At 40.4% G+C, this 20559-nt stretch overlaps 1 protein-coding gene across 1 annotated transcript in view; it reads left to right on the plus strand.

The window, feature by feature from the left end:
• Tet (Ten-Eleven Translocation (TET) family protein) overlaps positions 1-20559 on the plus strand; it is a 568628-nt gene that overhangs the window by 426501 nt on the left and 121568 nt on the right. Inside the window, exon 4 of the mRNA XM_068227603.1 lies at positions 19463-19603. Coding sequence (XP_068083704.1) covers positions 19463-19603 — 141 coding nt within the window. The remainder of the gene's footprint in view (positions 1-19462; positions 19604-20559) is intronic.

Here is a 20559-nt window from a genome sequence, read left to right on the forward strand (position 1 = left end):
CGTTTACCCTCCAGGGTTGGTTTTTCCCTCGGACTCAGCGAGGGAACCCACCTCTACCGCGTGAAGGGCAGTGTCGTAGAGCGTGAGTCTTGGGTCGAGGGATAAAACTGGGGAGGAGAACCAGTACCTCGCCCAGGCGGCCTCACTTGCTATACTTACAGGGGCCTTGTGGAGGGGGGGGATAGGAAGATCGGAAGGGGCAAACAAGGAAGAGGGAAGGAGAAGTGGGAAACCACAGAAAACCACTTCGAGGATGGCTGAGGTGAGACTCTACTCATTTGACCTCCCGAGGCTGAGTAGACCCCGTTTCAGCCCTCGTATCACTTTTAAAATTGTGTGGCAGAGCCGGGAATCGAACCCAGGCCTCCGGGGCTGCAGCTAATGACACTAACCACTACACCACAGAGGCGGACTAAAAGTCAGACAAAAGGGAAAATAAATGTATATAATATTCCCTGTCCACTGCCTTTCCAGGTATGTTTCTTTATCTAGACTAATCGCTGTTTATACAGTACTTGGGTACAATATTCGTCACCGCCTGTGGTTCGTGTTGTACATAGAGAATTGCGTAATACATATCTGTTGTATCTCGCTATCTATGATATAAAATATATGATATTTCTCTGACGTGTCGAGACTTTTGTATACTGCAGTACTGGCTGATGTGTCATGTTGGTATGTGTCGCGACCACCTATGTACTTGCTGTCAGCCCCACGGGACGTGGACCAACATTGAGTAATCATCCTACCCGCCGCAATCGTTCATCAGAATAAAAATTCAGAAATGTTTTAAATTACATTTCGGTTCACAGGAGATTGGCTGGCAACGGGGTTTTTATGGTCGCTTCTTTTTACATCTCACCCGAAGCCCTCGGATTTGATTCCCGGCTTGTACAGGAGCATTAACCCTGCTCTGAAGAATATGTTTCAGTCGGCACATGTGGAATTTAACCCGAATTTTCTGGAAGAGTCCAATACTCTACCAACAATACAGCGTAGAGGGAACATATCTATCGGACCCCTCCTCTCAGATTTTAATGAACCGTGGCTCAATTTATGGCTTTTATAGATTTGAATTTGAAATATCATTCGAAACATGCCGATGTTTTATTGAACTATGAAAAAACAAGGCAATTAAGAAAATATATTTACCTAACGTAGGTTGTTAACTCCATAAAACGGACTATCTGTGGCAGCTGTTGTTGGATCAGCCACTAGCCTTGCGGAGTATGAAGTAGAAGGCCTGGTATCAAATCCTCACAATTTCACTAAAGTGCTGAAATTATCATGAGCAATTTTAGAGGAGTCGCCAGCTACAGTATGTTTGCTGGGTTCATTTCACGAACTCCAACCTCTGTCTGTCAATATACGGCATATACACAAACATAGCACTTGTCTTCAGCGTGACTCACTGTCAAATGATGTCGACCAAGTTCTTTTCTGATAATATTCTAATGTTACTGACCTCTACAAACGTTTCCAATTTTTTTTAAAGTGAACATGTCGGATTTAACCCGGATTTTCTCGATAAGAGTGCAGAACTCTATCAGCAAAGTTATCGAAGAGCACGTAACATTGTTCCTATAAACACGTAAACCCACAAGTGTTAGGAACGATTTTAATCAATTTATTTTAGGTCCTTCGTACTTCAGCATGTTGCAAATCTTCTTCCTTATTTCATGCTTACCGGGCGAGTTGGCCGTGCGGTTAAGAGCGCGCAGCTGTGAGCTCGCATCTGGGAGGTAGTGGGTTCAAACCCCACTGTCGGCAGCCCTGAAGATGGTTTTCCGTGGTTTCCTATTTTCATGCCAGGAAAATGGTGGGGCTGTACCTTAATTAAGACCACGGCTGCTTCCTTCCCATTCCTTGGCCTTTCCTGTCCCGTCGTCGCCATAAGACCTACCTGTGTCGATGGAACGTAAAGCAACTAGAAAAAAAACATGGGATGAATATGTTTCCGTGTTAGTACCCATTCCACGTACGTACCGACCGAGTTGGCAACGTAGTTCGGGTGAGTTTGGATTCGGGAGATGGTGGGTTCGAACCTCACTGTTGCCAGCCCTGAATATGGTTTTGTGTGGTTTGCCTTTTACATATAAGACAAATGCTGGGCCTGTACTGTAATTTAGGCTATGGTCGCTTCCTTCCTATCCCTAGCCCTGCCCTATCCCATTGTCGCCATTAAGACATTTAAGACCTTTATTAGTTGGTGCGACGTAAACCAATAACCACTTACTACATGCGCACCAATGGGGGACGTGCACGTGACTACTAGCGCTAAAAGTAGCGAAACAGTAAGGTAGTGTGCAGGCCATGCCGGTTTAACTAACGTACAACCGTGGTATTGATTGACGGAAAGAATGATTTGTTATTTGTATAATAGGATATTGTAACGTCCTGGTCATACACAGTCATGAATATTATATTAGAAATGATAAAGTGATGAACAACAAGCAAGGTTGTAGTTTTATGTGACATTTAACTGGCAACATTTAACTAGCCCTGGCTGAAAACTGGCTGAGGTAAATAGATACCTTCACGTCTCATGAGGTAATGATCATGATACAAAATGCCAAGCAAATTTGAAATTGATGCCTCTTGAAAGAAAATGGAAGTGTTTTATCGGATGTTGTTAAGTCATTTTGAGGGATTGGAGCTCTCGATCTAGATCTCCACTTATTATTTCTCAATCTAAACAATTTCCGTACATACTTCTTAGAATTAGGCCCTAATCTGGTGCCGTTTAGGAGCCGTTGGGAAATGTTTCGATTTCTAAGGAGCATAACTATGGCGCCAATTGTTAAAATAAGCGTATGTGGAGGCAAAGCATTAATTCCAAGAAATTAAAGAATTATGTAGGAAATTAAAGTAGCTAGCTTTCATCTATAGTAATAATCTTTTGACGCTAGTGTATGGTTTTGAACTACCGGGTACATGCTCAATGACTTTCAAATTAATTAAGAATGGCAACTTTTGAGAAAATGATGACATCTTTCGCAGAAGTGAACATTTTATTATAAATTTCAATCACGATATCAGGTGTTAAACTGCGAATTCCATTTTTTGTGGTTTTGCCCGCATATTTTTATGTAGGCGGCGTATTTTAAAGAAGAGTCAAAGAGGAGAGTTATTAAATACAACTATAAATAATTGTTTGGCGATGAGCATGTGGCAGAACAGGCAAAACCTTTATGAAATCTCCCTCAAGAATATTTTTTTCTACCACAAGGAATGGAATATCGTTAACTGTGATATATTTTAGAAGAAAATTTGTGCATTAAGAATGACTATTTGTCATTCCGACTTTATTCCATATAGAGCCGGGCTAATTGAACATTGCCAGCTGCTTTGGACTGCGCCTGCGTGCCTACCCCCTCAACATATCCTACCGTGCCACCTGCTCAGCGCTCTCATGATTCAGGTGGCTTTGTAATATTGGCGAGCGCATTGGTCAATCAGATTCTACATTTTTTTAAATAATTTAAAATATACGGCAAGATTTTTTATGCTTTTAAAGACTCTCTACAAATCTACAGGCTAAGAGCTTCATCAGCATGCTTTATGATGTCAATCGGTTCAACCGTTCTGTCAAACTGGCGGTCACAAAAATCAGCCTTGTGTTTTAAATACATAGATTACGGGGGAACAGTCCGGCTCCATAGCTAAATGGTTAGCGTGCTGGCCTTTGGTCACAGGGGTCCCGGGTTCGATTCCCGGCAGGGTCGGGAATTTTAACCATGATTGGTTAATTTCACTGGCACTGGCACTGGGGCTGGGTGTATGTGTCGTCTTCATCATCATTTCATCATCACGACGCGCAGGTCACCTACGGGTGTCACATCAAAAGACCTGCACCTGGCGAGCCGAACATGTCCTCGGACACTCCCGGCACTAAAAGCCATACGCCATTTTACGGGGGAACAAGCATTAGAAGGTAATCTTCACGAAGGTAATGAACAAGATTAATTTCGTGTATTGCTAGCCTGGTGCAGCCCGTGTAAGGCAGACCCTCCGGCGGGGGTGGGCGGCATATGCCATGTATAAGAAACTGGGTTTTAGTGCGTTAGAGGATAGTGTTGTGTGTGGTGATGAGTTGCGGGAATGCTGGGGCAGCACATACTGTACATCTAGTCTCCGAGCCAAGGGAATTTACCAGTTATGATTAAAATCCCTTTACCCCGTCGGGAATCGAAAGTGGAGCTCCGAATGCCAAGACACTGTTTACTCAGCCATGAAGCAAGGATTCATGAAGGTAGTAGGAAGTTTCAATGAAGGCATTTTAGGTACTGGTGGACAAGAACTACTTCATTACGTTGCGACATTATTTCCATTATTAATGTGACGTCTCCCTGATGAAAAGGTGCCCGTTACAGGTTGCATGCTGCTCGCATTACGTTCTAATGCTTGTTCTCCCTTAATCGTCTTGTATTGGGGAGCTTCTTTTTGTCGCAGGACATTCCCACTGGCAGAGACACCGTCTGCCTAGCTGTCTGGTTATTGGCGGGCGTGGCGGGGGTTGAATGGAGGTCAAGGAGCCCTTTGTGACAGGGAAAAGTGTTCCCCCGCAACTCCCTCTTCAAGAGGCGGTCTGGTCTGGCATCCCAGTGGAAGAAAAAAGTACATCACGCTAAAACGATGGATGCGGAACTTGTGCAAAAATATTTGCCGTATTTTTTTCTGTGTTACATCTCCGCGAGAAAGTTCAGTAGGTTGTTGAGCTTATACCAAACACGAGACCTACATTTACCATGCTTTCTTTTTCTAATGGTAATTGGGTGTGCCCAACAGCATGTGGAGTATAACAGTAGACTTACCGGTACATTACTCGTTGGCTGAATGATCAGCGTACTGGCCTTCGGTTCAGAGGGTCCCGGGTTCGATACCCGGCCGGGCCGGAGATTTTAACCTTAATTGGTTACTTCTCATGGCTCGGGGGCTGGGTGTGTGTGGCGTATTCAACATTAGAAATCATCCTAGGTAGGGCCCTCATCTTCACAGACATGCAGGTCGCCTAATAGGCCGTCTACTAGAGAAAAACCTGCAACAGGCCTCTCCGGAGTTAATAGTTCATCTGTTTTTTAAAAAAGGCATTCTGTCTTTTAATACCAGTGGTCCACAAAGTGGGGGGGGGGGGGGGCTCAGAGAGTAATGCAATGGGGCGCGGCTATGATTTGACTCTTAATTCACATTTAAATCTTATCAATGAATAACTGTTTATACTGTATATGTTATCTCGTGTTTTGCCGATATTTGTAATATTCATAAGTCATAAGCTTCGAAATCTCAGAAACATTCGAATTGAACTAAGCAACATAGATGTGAATTAGTGAAGAACTAATTAGTTACAAAGTTTCTGAAGTGTAGTGAGCAATTTATTACTGTACATGCAATCGTTAGCCTTTCGGAGTTAATCTTCGATACCTTTGAGTAACATAAATACACGAGTATTCTACATAAAACTGTTGAAATTTCGTAATTTAAATATATTATTTAGTTTTAGTGTAACTGAAAGTCCTGAATTTGCTATTTTTCTTTTTCTTATGCACAACTCTGTTTCATGGCCATGCATAAATATACTCTCAGGTGCCCTTCCTGAATCCACGTATTTGAGCACCTTCAAATACGACCGGACTGAGCCAGGTTCGAACCTGTCAAGTTGGGCTCAGAAGATCAGCGCTCTATCTTCTGAGCTACTGAGCATTATTATTATTATTATTATTATTATTATTATTATTATTATTATTATTATTATTATTTTGATAGAGCCATACAGAAGATCTGAAGAGCTGGCTTTCTGTGGAAAGTACGAATAATGCGGAACAAAGAAGAATAAAATGGTAACTGAAGCAATTTTATGTTCCAGAGGGGGGGGGGGGGGGCGGGCGACATAAAAAGTTTGCGGACCACTTGGTTACACCATGCAGCCGTCTCTGTACGTTTATCAACTACACTGACCGGAAAAAATAATGGTTTCTTTGAATTTTCAAAGGAAAAATCATGCTAAATTGTGAAACATTTGTTTTATTATTTACATTATTTTAATGGAAAAATTATCTAAGTAATGTTATCAGTCTGTTATTGCTAGCCTTAGTTACTTAGATAATTTGTTTATGAAAATAATCATTGTAAATAATAAAACAAATGTTCCACAATTTAACATGCTTTTGGCTTTGAAAATTCAAGCGATCCATTAATTTTCCCGTCAATGTGTATACTGTATATTAATTGTGAAAGGACGTGATGATGTGATCTTATACTCATGAAACGAACACAAACACCCAGTGAGAGTCAGATAAGTTAACTATACACAGTTCAAATCCTAAGCCTGTCCGGGAATCGAACCCGGGACCCTCTGAACCGAAGGCGAGTAAGCTGACTGTTAAGCCAGCGAGCCGACATACGGTATTTAAAATAAAGGAGTTATCAGAAAACATTTTTAATGAACCTCGGAGACAACAGGGAAAATTCACTTTATTGAGTAATGGATGGGTATCAAATTACTATTTTAAAGGAATTTGATAGGGAGCATCAGAAAGACCGTAGAAACATTGTATGTTTGTTCGTATGATCAGCATGCAAGTAAACAGATAAAACCGACCTAACAAAAAACGATACTTTGGTTGAAGTGGTAAGCCACAGTCATTTAGAAATAAGTGTTGATTGCTTAATTAATTTGACAACCTTTGGCACCGTGTCCTTAAGTTGATAACCATTTTCAACCTTGACCATCCATGATCATAAATGAAATAGGAAGACGTTCTCCAAATTGTATATCAGAAGTGGAGTGTTAAATTGGTGTATAACACGTACGTTAATAATGCAAATATGATGTGGTAATATTTATAATACCTTACTAACGTACGTCTTGTGCCCTTTGAATCAAGATATGAAACATGTACTTTTTATGCTTGTGATCTTGAATGTTTTATATCTTCCGGATTGTTCGCCTATCCATTGCTGGAGCCTAAGTCAGAATATCTGGTTTTACCATTAGCAATCTCAGTATACCTGTGGATTGTATTTATTATTATTATTATTATTATTATTATTATTATTATTATTATTATTATTATTATTATTATCATCTGGGGGTTGACTTCCATGGCACATTAATTTTTGACCAACTAAAAATTATAAAGATCTAAACAGTAATCTTAATATACTGATAACCAGTCCGTTATTGATAGCTAAACAAAAGATACTAGTTGTTAACCAGTTTATTTGGTCATCTGTCATAAACCCTCTGCAGAATGCAAATTCAAACAAAAACAAAAAGCTAAGTGCCATCAAAGAAGTTATGCACTCGCCAGCTGACACACCAGATTCCATGCTGTATTCACCCAGAAAAATCGCAAGTTTATTAAAAATACGGAAAACGGAATGGGAAGGTCCATTACAGCGTGTCACATTCTTCAGACGGACAATAATAAGTACGTAACATCTATCCGTGATTTAGCAGATGAGAGAAGGGCGTGTATTCTGAGACTGAGCATAAACCACACTGATTCCACTGCTCCTCACGATTTTGATGAAAGGCAAATAAACAGGAATATGACAAGTGGTGTAGATTAGGCGCCCACGGTAAAGGAGTATACTTTCAAGAATGCACGTCAGCTAACAGATAGATGGATGATAACTCAAAATTGGGTAATCGATTTTCGACTCGAAAGAAGCATTGGAATTACAGTGCAATGTTCTTGTTCGAACTCTTCCTGGACGTAGTCCTCTGCAGACACTACAGCGAGCCTGAAACCCTTGCCCATGTTCTCGGCTCATGTCCTCGTGGGAGCTTACTCAGGAATACCAAGCGTCACAGAATGAGATAAAAAATCGTAGCCACTTCTTTCCAAAGGGGTTTTGAAGTTCATAAGGAAATCCCATGTGTTGCTGAAGGTGGTAGTAACCGTTAGGTTGACATCATAGCTATTGACCGTCGTAAGAAGAATGCTTACATACTAGACCCAGCCGCAAGATTTGAGGTATCTTCCAGTCAACCAGAGGAGATTGATTTAAAAAATAGGGCATATTATGAACCTACAGTTAAATATTTCAAATAATATTTGAGTAATAGGACTGTTATTAGGCGCTCGGGGAACATCGAAAATTCGTCGCTAACTTCTTAAACTTATCGTAGTACGAGTACCGAAATCTGATTGTTTAGATTTAGCTATTTTGGCTATTAAGGGGTCAATTAAAATAGGTAGTTAGGAGCCATTTGTGCGGTAGTTATTAAATATCCCCCCCCCCCCTGAAATGAACGCCACTTGTTGAATTCCATGTTGAATCCATTTTCAGTTATAATTTATTTTTATGAATTTTACCCATGCACTGAATTATTAAGAGCTGCCTTGGTATTTATTTAATGGACATACACATATGAATTTATATACTTTGTCATGTAGGAAACTCACCATTATGGAAAGTATACCTGAGTAAATATATAAAATGAATAATATTATTATCAACAGGTTTTTATGCTTACTTCATTTAAGCCATCTAACATTCAGTACAATTATGGTGGTATATGACGTGAAGCTTGAACGATTTAAGCAGGGATTTAACATTTAACATGTACTTGAAAAGAACGTTCAATACAATATACAACATTATTATGTTCGTGATAAGTCATAGTGATGAAAGAGTGTTAAGTTTTCAGTACGAACACTAGCTGGCGGTGAGCTCTTTACTTGACCGACGCGTTGTTCTTTAGCTTTTATACGCGGGTCGTTGACAGCTAGTGAAGAACCCTAAACACCCTGTAAGGTAATTTAAAGAGAACGTAAGTTTAACGGATTATTACGTTGAATCGTTCACCCTTCCAGCTTCTCCATTCGTGTTCTCCCTGAAGCGCATAATACTGTTCCCAAGTGTTTCTTGCCGTTAATATGACGTTACAAAATTTTTGAAGCACCATTGATTTTTTAAATTCGTATAATTCATTGGCATGATTGTCTGTTAACAGATGTTTTATTCGCACTGGAACTGTTAAAAGCATTTATAACCCTTTTATCTTCAGGATTACTCAGAGGATTTTCTTTCAGTGTGGAAAGGTATTCTCTCTCTTTTCCTTGCCAGTGCTGTTTCTGTCTCTTGTTTTTATTGTGGCTTTCCCTTTGGTCTTTTCCACGTGGCTCCCTTTGCTTCTCACGAGTCAGCTGTTGGTCTTTGAGTCTCCCTTCTAAACTCTCCCCGCTCCTTTATATTTATGGAAGTATTTCAATCGAGCTCCCTTGCTCACTGGAAATGTTTTGAAGACGAAAGCCCTTGTGGCGGAATCAACACAAGTTCACTAGGTCGGTGCGAGATAAAAGAGGCAAAATAACACTTACAAGTGAAATACGGCATTGTTTGTTCTTTCCTTTTATTTGTCGACTTGTTCGTTCAGAACTTCTGCCACTTGTTCCAGGAATAGAGATAACATGTTGTATTGCATTACTCTGGGGAATAGTTTTATTAAAAAAACCTTTTCGACTTTATTTCCAAAATGTATGTTGAGTTTTTAGTGCGAAGGCTGGTCGGATACTGATAATTAGCTGCCAGAGAAAGCGAATACATCACTGAAGAGGCATACTATGGAAATGTGGAGTGAGAGTAATTTTTCGCTTCTTGCTTCACCGAGTCTTCAGGTGGCTACTACGCTTTAGACAGCAAATCTCACTGAAATGCATATATAAAACGATCCATTAAGCGACACCATCGCACCATTCGCTACATGGGATGACTCGATAAGGAATGGTATAGTTAGAGTTGTTCTCACTTCTACACATCCTAAGGAGAGACTGAGGCAGATGATGAAAGTACTAAGCTTACTAATTATGAATCACCAAGAATTAACCTGGGCTTATTTCAGGCATATGATTTACTCAGGGGGTTTCATAAATTCCGTCTCAAGCACCCTTATCATACATGAATTCGCTCCCAACGATCACATTAATTCGTCCCCGGGATTTGCATCGCATTCGTATTTTAACTCACGAATTTCTCCCAGTCGTCCAGGTAGAAGGATTGTAAGCACTGTTACTGCTGGTATGGCTAAAAATGTTGGGTACCATGACTTTCCGAGTGCTCTGATGATTGCCAAGAGGAATAAAAAAGGAATTAATAAACGGTACTTCGTCCAATGGGGTCATTTGAAAGGTACATTTGAAATCATTCGAACAAAAGGGATTGCATAAAATACGGCACGAAAAGGATTGTCTAAAATAGGAATGCTTTATGGAATATGAAATACTGTAGTAGTAGTAGTAGTAGTAGTAGTAGTAGTAGTATCAATAATATTAGTAGTAGTAATAGCAGTTCATCTTAATTTCGGGAGAAGTTTATAAGCTACACTTGTAACGAAATTACATCTTGTTAACGTACGTCCTTTATGTTAAAAATGGTATTTAAAACCAATTGTTTCAATTTTACGGGTTTTCTGGCTTTTGTTCTTATATTTGAATCTGACAAGAATGTATACATTGCATTGGATGTTCTTTAAACTTCAGTCAGATGAAATGTGTGTGAGTGAGAGAAGCATGATACCTCTCGCAGTTATTTGTTGTCCGGATGACGTTTTCTGTATAATTTGCAAATATTTCGGTCGGGAGCCAGTTCATGTATCCTGAATCAGATAAACAACTTCCTCACGGGGGGATTCATGCAGCTCTTCTTCCTTATCACCCCTCTGCGGAACCTTACGCAGCTTCGCTTCTTGTCATCTTAAAACTATAATATGCATTTACTTATTTCTATGTAACTGACGTTTCGGGCGGTATGTATATAATTCGTCCCCTTCGTACTGTCTTGGAAGATAGTCCTGATCACGTTACTGTTTTTACCATGAGAATATAGAGGAGAAAAGAAATAAAAGTAAAATGAAATATATATTAGAGTAAAACTGTGTGTTCAGCGCCCCTTCACATGCCGTAAAATGTCAAACGATAACATGTCGTAATTTCGCATTGAAAAGGAATTTCGTAACGTGCCATTATATCTACTGACGCAGGTAGCTGAGAGATCGGGGCGATATTATTGTCTTAAGGGGCAATACGACGAGATTAGCATGCCAATACATACTCTCGAACGTCGGATTTCCATCCCTCGTCTGTTAACATTGGAAGCCCAAACAGTTTTGTTATGAAGCCAGTATATTATCTTTTGGAAGAAAGACACAAAACATATTTATTTCCTTACATCTATTTAAGTTTATTAATTCGAGGATTATCGACGTAGAGATGGAACGTACCTGCGTCCTCAGCTCATGGATGGGGCTACCCTAGTTAGCGCATTAACACAGTGACCTCCCAGTAAATTTGAGAAGTTTACGTGGGTTTGTTGTGGGGTGATATTTGTTTCATACGATAGGGGAAGCCTCAACAAATGTTCTAGCGATGGCTGCAGTAAATTAATTACCTTTCAAAGTAATATGAAGTTGTCTAACGAGACCACGCATACCATTGTTAGATAGAAGCTGACTAGGTGGACCGGTGATGGAGTGTCCAATCTTATTATTTCACGTTCGCAGGTTCGGTTCCTGCCGAGGTAGTCTGTTGTTTAAGGCCGGGCAAAAGTATTGGTACGCTATCCACTTGCTATTAGCATGTCAAGAACCTCTGCTGGTGCATTCACCGTCACCCAACAAAATAACTACTCATCCTTAGGCTCCGCTTTCGCTGCTAGACCGCAGCATAATGAGAACTTCGAAATTAGTAGGCAGGCTATCTGTATGCACAATTTGCGGAGTCTTCAACTCAGTAGCTGATGTCAGTTGTTATTATTACTACTAATATTAGTTAGTTTGTCTTAAATTATATGTAAATTGTACAGTAATAGATCTATGCAATAAAATATTACCTAGACTTATGTGCTTTTCACTGTTTAAATAAAACGCGGGCTACTACCTGTTGATTACTTGATGAAGCCCTGCATTCTCTTTGCAGGGGTTCAAAAATAACTTCTGCTTTATATTTTCTGCGCAAGCGAGCTTGCATTCAGAAGATAGTAGGTTCGAACCCCACTGTAGGTAGCCCTGAAGATGGTTTCTTGTGTTTTCTCATTTTCACACCAGGCAAATGCTGGGACTGTACCTTAATTGAGACCACGGTCGCTTCCTTTTCACTCCTAGCCCTTTCCTATCCCATCGTCGCCATAAAACCTATCTGTGTCGGTGCGACGTAAAGCCGATTGTAAAATACATGTATTCTGCCCAACAGCAAAGCGCAAAGTGTTACTACGGTCTGCTTTTTTCATTCAGAACACATCATCTTTCTATCGAAATCCTCGGTATAAACCATTTTAAAGCAAGAATTTAGTGTATATAGGCTACTACAGAGTAATACTGTATACATTCCTTTAGGTATGCCATTTGAAGCCTGTATAGATCAAAGAGCAAAACTGTGAGATGTGTTTGAGCACAGTTCTAATGTACAGTATGCTTTGGCTGTTAAGTGAAGCGCTTTGGCAGCGTACCTACGGTCCACCTGTTGAAAGTTGTGCCGGTAGCTGTCGTCGTCGTGGAGGTGGTGGGGGAAGGGACTTATTTTTTGCGGCCCCCAAGGCCATGTAAGCCAAGCGCGAGTCAGGCCGGAAGAAAGGGCAAAGGGCCAATTCACTCAAGGCCTGCCATAAAAAAATATAAAAAGGAACAGAAAAATCTGCTGCACGAGTTACAACATACAAGTAATCCTCTGACTATAACTGACTGGAAAATTCAGACATCGCTGAACAAACTGATTAGGTAATAATACACTTGGTTGAATAGCACGCTCCGCAGAATTAAATGAACAGTCTTAAGCGTTTCAAAAACCACTAGCGGCCCTCCACAGCTGCTACTCCTAGTTTATACAAGAAAGTTTTAAACAGAAATAAATACGGCCGTTTTAATTATTTAATGGGAACTAGCTGTACGTTTAAATCTAATTAGACCACGTAAGAGGAACTCTGTGCAGGAGCAGCTTCCTATTCTTCTGGCTCTTGACGACGGGATTTTTTTAACAATTTGAATTATCTCTTATAGTCAATAAAACTTAACCACACCTGCGTTTAGTAACTTACTTACTTACTTTTTTTTGGCTTTTAGTGCCGGGAGTGTCCGAGGACATTGGATGTGGGATGATGATGTAGGGAGAGGGTGGAACCCGGTGTCGCCACGTAGCCTACTCCTGTCGAATAACACCAAGCTTTACTTTTTCATCCGACGGACGAATCATCATCAAGAGAGTGTTATGCCCTCAGTCCATATGAACACTGCGGAGAGGTTTGGACTTGAATCTAGGTTTTTGCCACGCACTCTAGTGATTAAAAATTGTATGTATACCACCCACTCTGCTACCCTGCCGGCCAACACTCTGATGGTGACATTTTTATTAGCGGGCGAGTTGGCCGTGCGCGTAGAGGCGCGGCTGTGAGCTCGCATCCGGGAGATAGTAGGTTCGAATCCCACTATCGGCAGCCCTGAAGATGGTTTTCCGTGGTTTCCCATTTTCACAACAGGCAAATGCTGGGGCTGTACCTTAATTAAGGCCACGGCCGCTTCCTTCCAACTCCTAGGCCTTTCCTATCCCATCGTCGCCATAAGGCCTATCTGTGTCGGTGCGACGTAAAGCCCCTAGAAAAAAAAAAGACATTTTTATTCAACCAACGCGACTCGAACGGGCTAACCACGGTGTCAGACCATATAGACTTGACGCCTTAACGATCATGGTCACAATGCAAGCTAGTAACTTACCAATATATATATATTGCTTGTTGCTTTACGTCGCACCGACACAAACAGGTTTTTTGGCGACGATGGGATAGGGAAGGGCCAGGAGTGGAAAGGAAGCGGCCGTGGTCTTAATTAAGGTACAGCCCCAGCATTTGCCTGGTGTGAAAATAGGAAATCACGGAAAACCATCTTCAGGACTACCGACAGTGGGGTTCGAACCCACTATCTCTGGATGCAAGCTCACAGCTGCGCGCCCCTAACTCGCTCGGTAAAATAATTCTACATGGCCTCTGAATTATAAGAATGAACAGGGGAAAAGTGGAAGGAAATTTAAATTTGTTTCGGATCCTTTCAAATTTATTTTCGTGAACAGTAGTAGGTAGGCAAGAATGATTAGAGTGGAGTAAATGACTTTTAAATTCGCTATTGTCATCTACAGTAGAATGCAACCATTAGGTATCGTAAATATTACTTATCTGAGGTGTTGCAATGGGGTACGGTCGAACATTAGGACACATGGACATGGGTCCGGAAACGCTTTATTTCTGTGTTAGAACTTACATGCTGATGACCGGGATTCAGTGCTCTGGCGGGTTGATGTACAGTATGTACCTATTCTATCCGTACGGGCTGTTTGCTTTAGTACCTCAACGCACTGCCAGCAAATAATAAACTGAAAATGATTTTATTCACTGAACATATATTCAAAAAAGCCTTCAGAAAACATATACCTACTGTATCTGTTTGCAATCATTTTAACCAAACATACAGCTTCTAATAAAGAAAAGCGCGCCCATAATCTTGTATCTTTCCTATTCGTACAAGCAAACTGAACACTCGAAATAAACAAAAAATAAAGGGTTCCTGGAACATGTTAGTATCTAGTGGAATGTCCCCTAGCATTTGTAACTTCCTGACATCGTCGCAGCATAGATACACTAATTTCTTGCACATGTCGGAGCTGATTTTCTGCCATTCCTGAATAATCACGCTTTTAAGTTCCTACTTTGTACGCACACGTTGCCTACGGATATTCCTTTAACGTAACCCAAAGATCTTCGATGGGATTTTAATCCGGAGACTTGGGAGGTGTTCTTAGCTGCATAGGAATATCCCAGATCAACCATGTCTTATTAATACCAGCAGAGTGTTTTGGGTCATTATCATGCTGGAACATATAAACAGGTGGAAACCCCATTTTTTTCAGCACTCTGCTTAACGTTTGCCCTAGGATTGCATTATAGCCCTCCTTGTTCATTATTCCGTCAATGAAATATATTTTACCAACACCTCTGGCTAACATACAGCCCCAAAACATTACAGACCCAACACCGTATTTTACAGTTGTAGAGTGTGTTTGCCAATTCATTGCCCGTTTCAATTTTTCTCCATATTCTGTGGATGCCATCTGACCCGAAAAGGTTCATTTTTGTCTCACCATACAAAATAACGTCAGTCAATAATTTTTTCTCTTTGTACACATGCTCCTTAGCGAATGACAGTTTAATCAGTCTGTTTTTCAAGTTACGCATGGCCTTTTTCCATGGAATTCTCCCATAGTACCCATGCCGATACAGTATCCGACGGATGGTGGAGTTGCTGATCTTCTTTTCAGGTCGTTCCTCCGTGAGTTGCATCAGTATTGGTGTACTTAATTTGGAATCTGACTTTAGCAGCCCAACGAAAAATATTCTTTCCTTTCAGTTAAACACTTTCTCTTGGGTTTCCTTGGAGTGTTCTTAATACTGTAGAGTCTATTTACATTTATCAACCACATATTGCACCGAAGAATGTGTTCTATTGACCACTTGTCAAATTTTTCGTAATGAAAATCCTTGAAGTGGCAGTTGATATATAGTGTTCTTAAGCTCCGTACTTAACTCTGCACTCCTACCCATGTCCACCACAGATACATTAGGAAGGAGACTAACACACTTGACTAGTCGTGTGCCGTCACTGAGACTTTTACGTGCATCGCAAGTAAACGGTGAGCATCATCCTGTCCAAGTGTACGAATACAACTGGTACACCCGTTTGTCGATGCCGGCATATTCATATAAAATCTTCCTGTCTGTGTGTAGATAAGTATGGTTTTGACTAACGAATTATCATTGACAAATCATGTTTTTACCCGTAATGAACGTTTTATTTCAGTTTTTCAATCGTTACTGTGAATATACGAGACTCGATAAGAAACTGAAGCCTGTACGAATAACAGGGACACATACTGTATATATCTCAATGCTAACGGACAGCATTTTGAACATTTCGTGTTGTAAGAAAGAGTTTCATGTGTTATGCAGGTAGAGTTGTAGAAAACGAGTTCTAACTCGTAATAAAGCGTTTCCGGACCAATGTCATATACCACATTTTCTTCTTCTGTATGTGAGGAATGTGTCCTGGAAGTTTGACCATACCTTATTATTACATTCTGTATACTACACTGAGTAATATGCATTCGCTTCAAGTAAACTGTGTTGTGGTTATTTTCCTTTATTTTTTTGACATCGCGGATACATTATGCTCGTGCCTCTGTGTGCATTGTTTTTCCTTTACAAGATAATATTGGTGAGTGAGTGGAACAATGTTTGGGAATCCATATGCAGGAATAATCACCGAAAGGTACCTTGGCGTAGTGTCGAATCTCTGATAGGCTATTAATTTTTCCAATCCCATCTTTAGTTTGTGGACATGTCGGTAAGGATTGTGAGCATGCAGACTTCGTGTACTCCCTGTTCTTATGCGAGCTGACCGGAAGGACAAGGGGATGCTGGTTATCTCCCCCTACTTCCTTCTACCAAACTTGGAAAACTTGGTATTAGAAGCGTACAGACCAAAATGTGAGGAAGTGATTATTGTTTTTTGAACATTAACTGAATTGCTACGATATGATACAATGTTAATTTTTTGCCTGTATTCAATATATTAGTTGTTTTAAGATCTTCGCTAATTGGCTGATGATGCCACTTGAAATGTGTTGAAACCGGTCCCAATAAACAGGTTGTAACTACATTTTAGTTCAACTTACTACGGAGTATTGAAAGGTGGATCCTTCCCTATAATATTGTACATCTTATTTCTCTATTCAATACGGAACAATCATGAAGTTTTTAACTTTAAATGAAGTTTTCTAAGCTGAATACTATAACATCCGGTGTGCCTCAAGGTTCTGTTCTAGGATCAATATTATTTCTTGTCTTTGTCAATGATATCGGGAATTTACCACTGTTTGGCAGACTGTCATTATTTGCTGATGACACAAATATTTTTTTACACAGGGAATTGTATTTATAATCTTGAAGGAAAGATGCAACATGACATAATTTTAATTCAGACTTGGCTTACTATCAACCGATTACGAATTAATCATACTAAAACTAACTATATCGTATTTCACAAACCATTAGGTACATCTCCTCTGGACATCAACTTAAGTTTCAACGACCAGGTGATACCTCGAGTTTAAGCAACCAGATTTCTAGGACTTAGCATAGATGAGTCGCAGACATGGGAGAATCACATCACAATGATTTGTATTTAACTCCTGCTATTGGTGTACTCAGCTGATTACAGTATAAAGTTTCTCGTGGGCTATTGAAGAGTATTTATCATGCTCTAATTGAAAACCACCTGAATTACATGATTCATATCTGGGCGTGTTGCAACGAAGAACAATTTGTAAAGGCCAGTCTCTTGCAGGAAACAGCACTGAAAATAACCATTCAACTTACCCACCTAATCCATACAGGTCTACCAGTATTGTAATGTGCTATCTCTAGATGAAATGAAATGGCGTATGGCTTTTAGTGCCGGGATATCCCAGGACGGGTTCGGCTCGCCAGGTGCAGGTCTTTCTATTTGACTCCCGTAGGCGACCTGCGCATCGGGATGAGGATGAAATGATGATGAAGACAACACACACACCCAGCCCCCGTGCCATTGGAATTAATCAATTAAGGTTAAAATCCCCGACCCGGCCGGGAATCGAACCCGGGACCCTCCGAACTGAAGGCCAGTACGCTGACCGTTCAGCCAACGAGTCGGACCTATCTCTAGATGATCTTCGTAAAAAAGCGTCAGCTAAAATGCTATATAAATTGAAAAATGGACAAGCTCATTCCAACACTCTGCAACTTGAATTCTGATATACATTCATACAGTACAAGAGGATGTAACAAAATTCACTGTAAATCATCAAAGTGTACTAAGTATGGCACTAATTCTTTATGGCATTACTCTTAAAAGTTTTTCAGTAGCTTTCCTGAGCACATTCGAGAAGCTACTAAATTGCCAATCTTTAAAACCAAGCTTGTTCGTTTTCTAAAAGTAAAAATGCCTAGCCTATAGAGTACTGATTTAGTATTTGGTTTCTGTCATTATGGTACTTTAAAATTCGAATTCATTGTACAGTATATTTTTGTCTTAGAAGCTGATGTTCTCAAATGTCATCTCTGTTGCCAAATGTAAGTAATTGTACTGCACCATTATGAACCTTGGCTCAGGTGCCTCTTTTGAAATTAAAAAAAAAGTTAAAAATCAGAATTGGGATTGAATAGTAGTCATTTTATAAATACGAATAACACCTGTTTTATTCTAATACCATCTAATGTTAAGTATCACATACTGCACATTTGTGTGTCTGTTAGGTCATCAGCCCAGAGGCTGGTTGGATCCTCAAATAGCATCACCAAAGGCTATGCAGTTATAGGGAAACCACAAGAACCAATGGCAGTACCAAAATGAGGCGTACTAGGCAAGATGAGCAGTGAGGAAGTTTGCCATTGCTTTCCTCACTGGGCCAGACAGTACTATTGTAGCACAACTAACCCTATAAGCAACACCTTTCGTGACACTCAGACACACTGGTTGTGCTCTGAATGTCATTAATCAGCACCACCCATACCCCAGCAGCTTCCATATTGTCACAGCCATGGATGAGACTGGAACTTCAGTGGAAGCTACACTTTGCTCTGGCCTGTGCCAAGAGATGGATGCAAAAGTACTGTATCCATCAAGAAATGACAGCAGGCAGGACTGCACATTTACATAGTTAGAAATGCCATCCTCACGGGGGATTCCAACCCGAATATTCGCGTTTCCGTCTGCATTAGTCAACGCAGGAAACACAAACGTACAGTTTTCTGTTTATATGTTACGTGTCTCATGAGTGTTCATAATATTAAAAACTTGGCATAATAAAAAGTTACTAATGCTTCGCAATGGTTCACTTTAATGTATCGGTAATGATATACAAGATAAATAATTCTACCACACACAGAGCTCATTCGAAAGAAAATCGTGTCGTATTTAAACAAAACTATTAATATTTATAGAACTACACTTAAAAGTTATTTTTAAAACACATTTTCCTTCATTTAAAGGTCAGTGAAAGTGTTAATAAGACATAAACACTTAGGGAATGTATTTTTGTTATGTTGGCTTCTGTACGCTAGTCGAATGGGGTATTCAGAATTGAAAGTACCGAGCGAGTTGGCTTCACGGTTGGGATTGAGTAGCTGGGTTCGAATCCCACTGTCGACAGCCCTGAAGATGGTTTGCGTGATTTCCTATTTTCTATGCAAATACAAGGGTACTTTAATTAAATCCACGACTGTTAAAGCTCCGCTCCTAGATCTTTTCTGTCCCACCGTTGTCAAAATTCGTATGTTAGTGCGGCGCTGAACTGCTATTAAAAAAATAAAGACCATATTTATTTATTTATTTATTTATTGAAGTGAATGCTAAAAATAATACAGATACTTTATTTCATTTCAGGGGTACCGCGGAAAGGTATCTCGAGCTCAACAACAACAGCAACAGCAGCAGCAACAACAACAGCAGCAGCAGCCGCAACAGACTCAACAACCTGCTACTGCACCAGTCAATGACAGCGCCGCCATGATGTCGGGAACAACTGTGAGTGTATAAAGATAATCATATCTACCTAATGTGTTTGCGTGGGCATGTGTTTTATATCTTAGAACGCCTTGGTTGCTTAGTTACGGTCTCGGCTAGCCTTGCTGATAGCATTCAGTATAGCTGGCAGTAGAAACTTGCCTTTTGCTGCTTGCTACTCATTGTCCGCCGAAGATTGGCGCTTATGACACTGTTTAACGGTTTTAAGAAGCCTAGAGAGTTGTGCCCTGTCACATATTGAGCACTGATAGAAAAATATTCGTATTTGAGTTACTTACAACTATGCCACAGTTAGGCCTATAATAATTGTCTCGAAAACGAAATTACGTTAATAATTTTGAAAGGCCAGACTAAGTAGTTGAGATAGTGGAAGTATTGGCCTTCTCAGCCCAAGTTGAGGTGTTCAATCCCGGTTCAGTCGGGTGGTATTTGAATGTGCTCAGTTACACCAGCGTCGTGCTATTCGAGTACCGGTACGTAAAAGAACTCCTACGGAGCAAAATTCCCGCGCCTCGACATCTCTGAAAACCGTACAAGTAGCTAATGGGACATAAAACCAGTAGCATTATTAGTTAAGTTGTAAAACGAAATCTACAATATTCATTTCAGCAGGCTAAGAAGAAGACTGTTATTGTCGCGTTGGAAACCTTTCAGTGTCCAAGTAGCTGCCTCTGTGGATCCGTGGTAGAGTGTCGGCGTCCGGTTTCCAAGATAGCGGGTTCAAACTCGGCAGAGGTAGTCGGATTTTTGAAGGGCGGAAAAAAGTCCATTCGACACTCCATGTCGTACGATGTCGGCATGTAAAAGATCTCTGGTGATACATTTGGTATTTACCCGACAAAATTAATAAAATCTCAGCCATAGACGCCCAAGAGAGTTTCGGTTTACTCGGTCTGCCATCTAGTGGGCCTAGAGTAAAACGGAACGTCGAAATTGACGAGCAGGCAGCCAGATGG

The sequence above is a fragment of the Anabrus simplex genome, chromosome 1 (assembly GCF_040414725.1).
Source record: "Anabrus simplex isolate iqAnaSimp1 chromosome 1, ASM4041472v1, whole genome shotgun sequence".
Taxonomy (NCBI): Eukaryota; Metazoa; Arthropoda; class Insecta; order Orthoptera; family Tettigoniidae; genus Anabrus; species Anabrus simplex.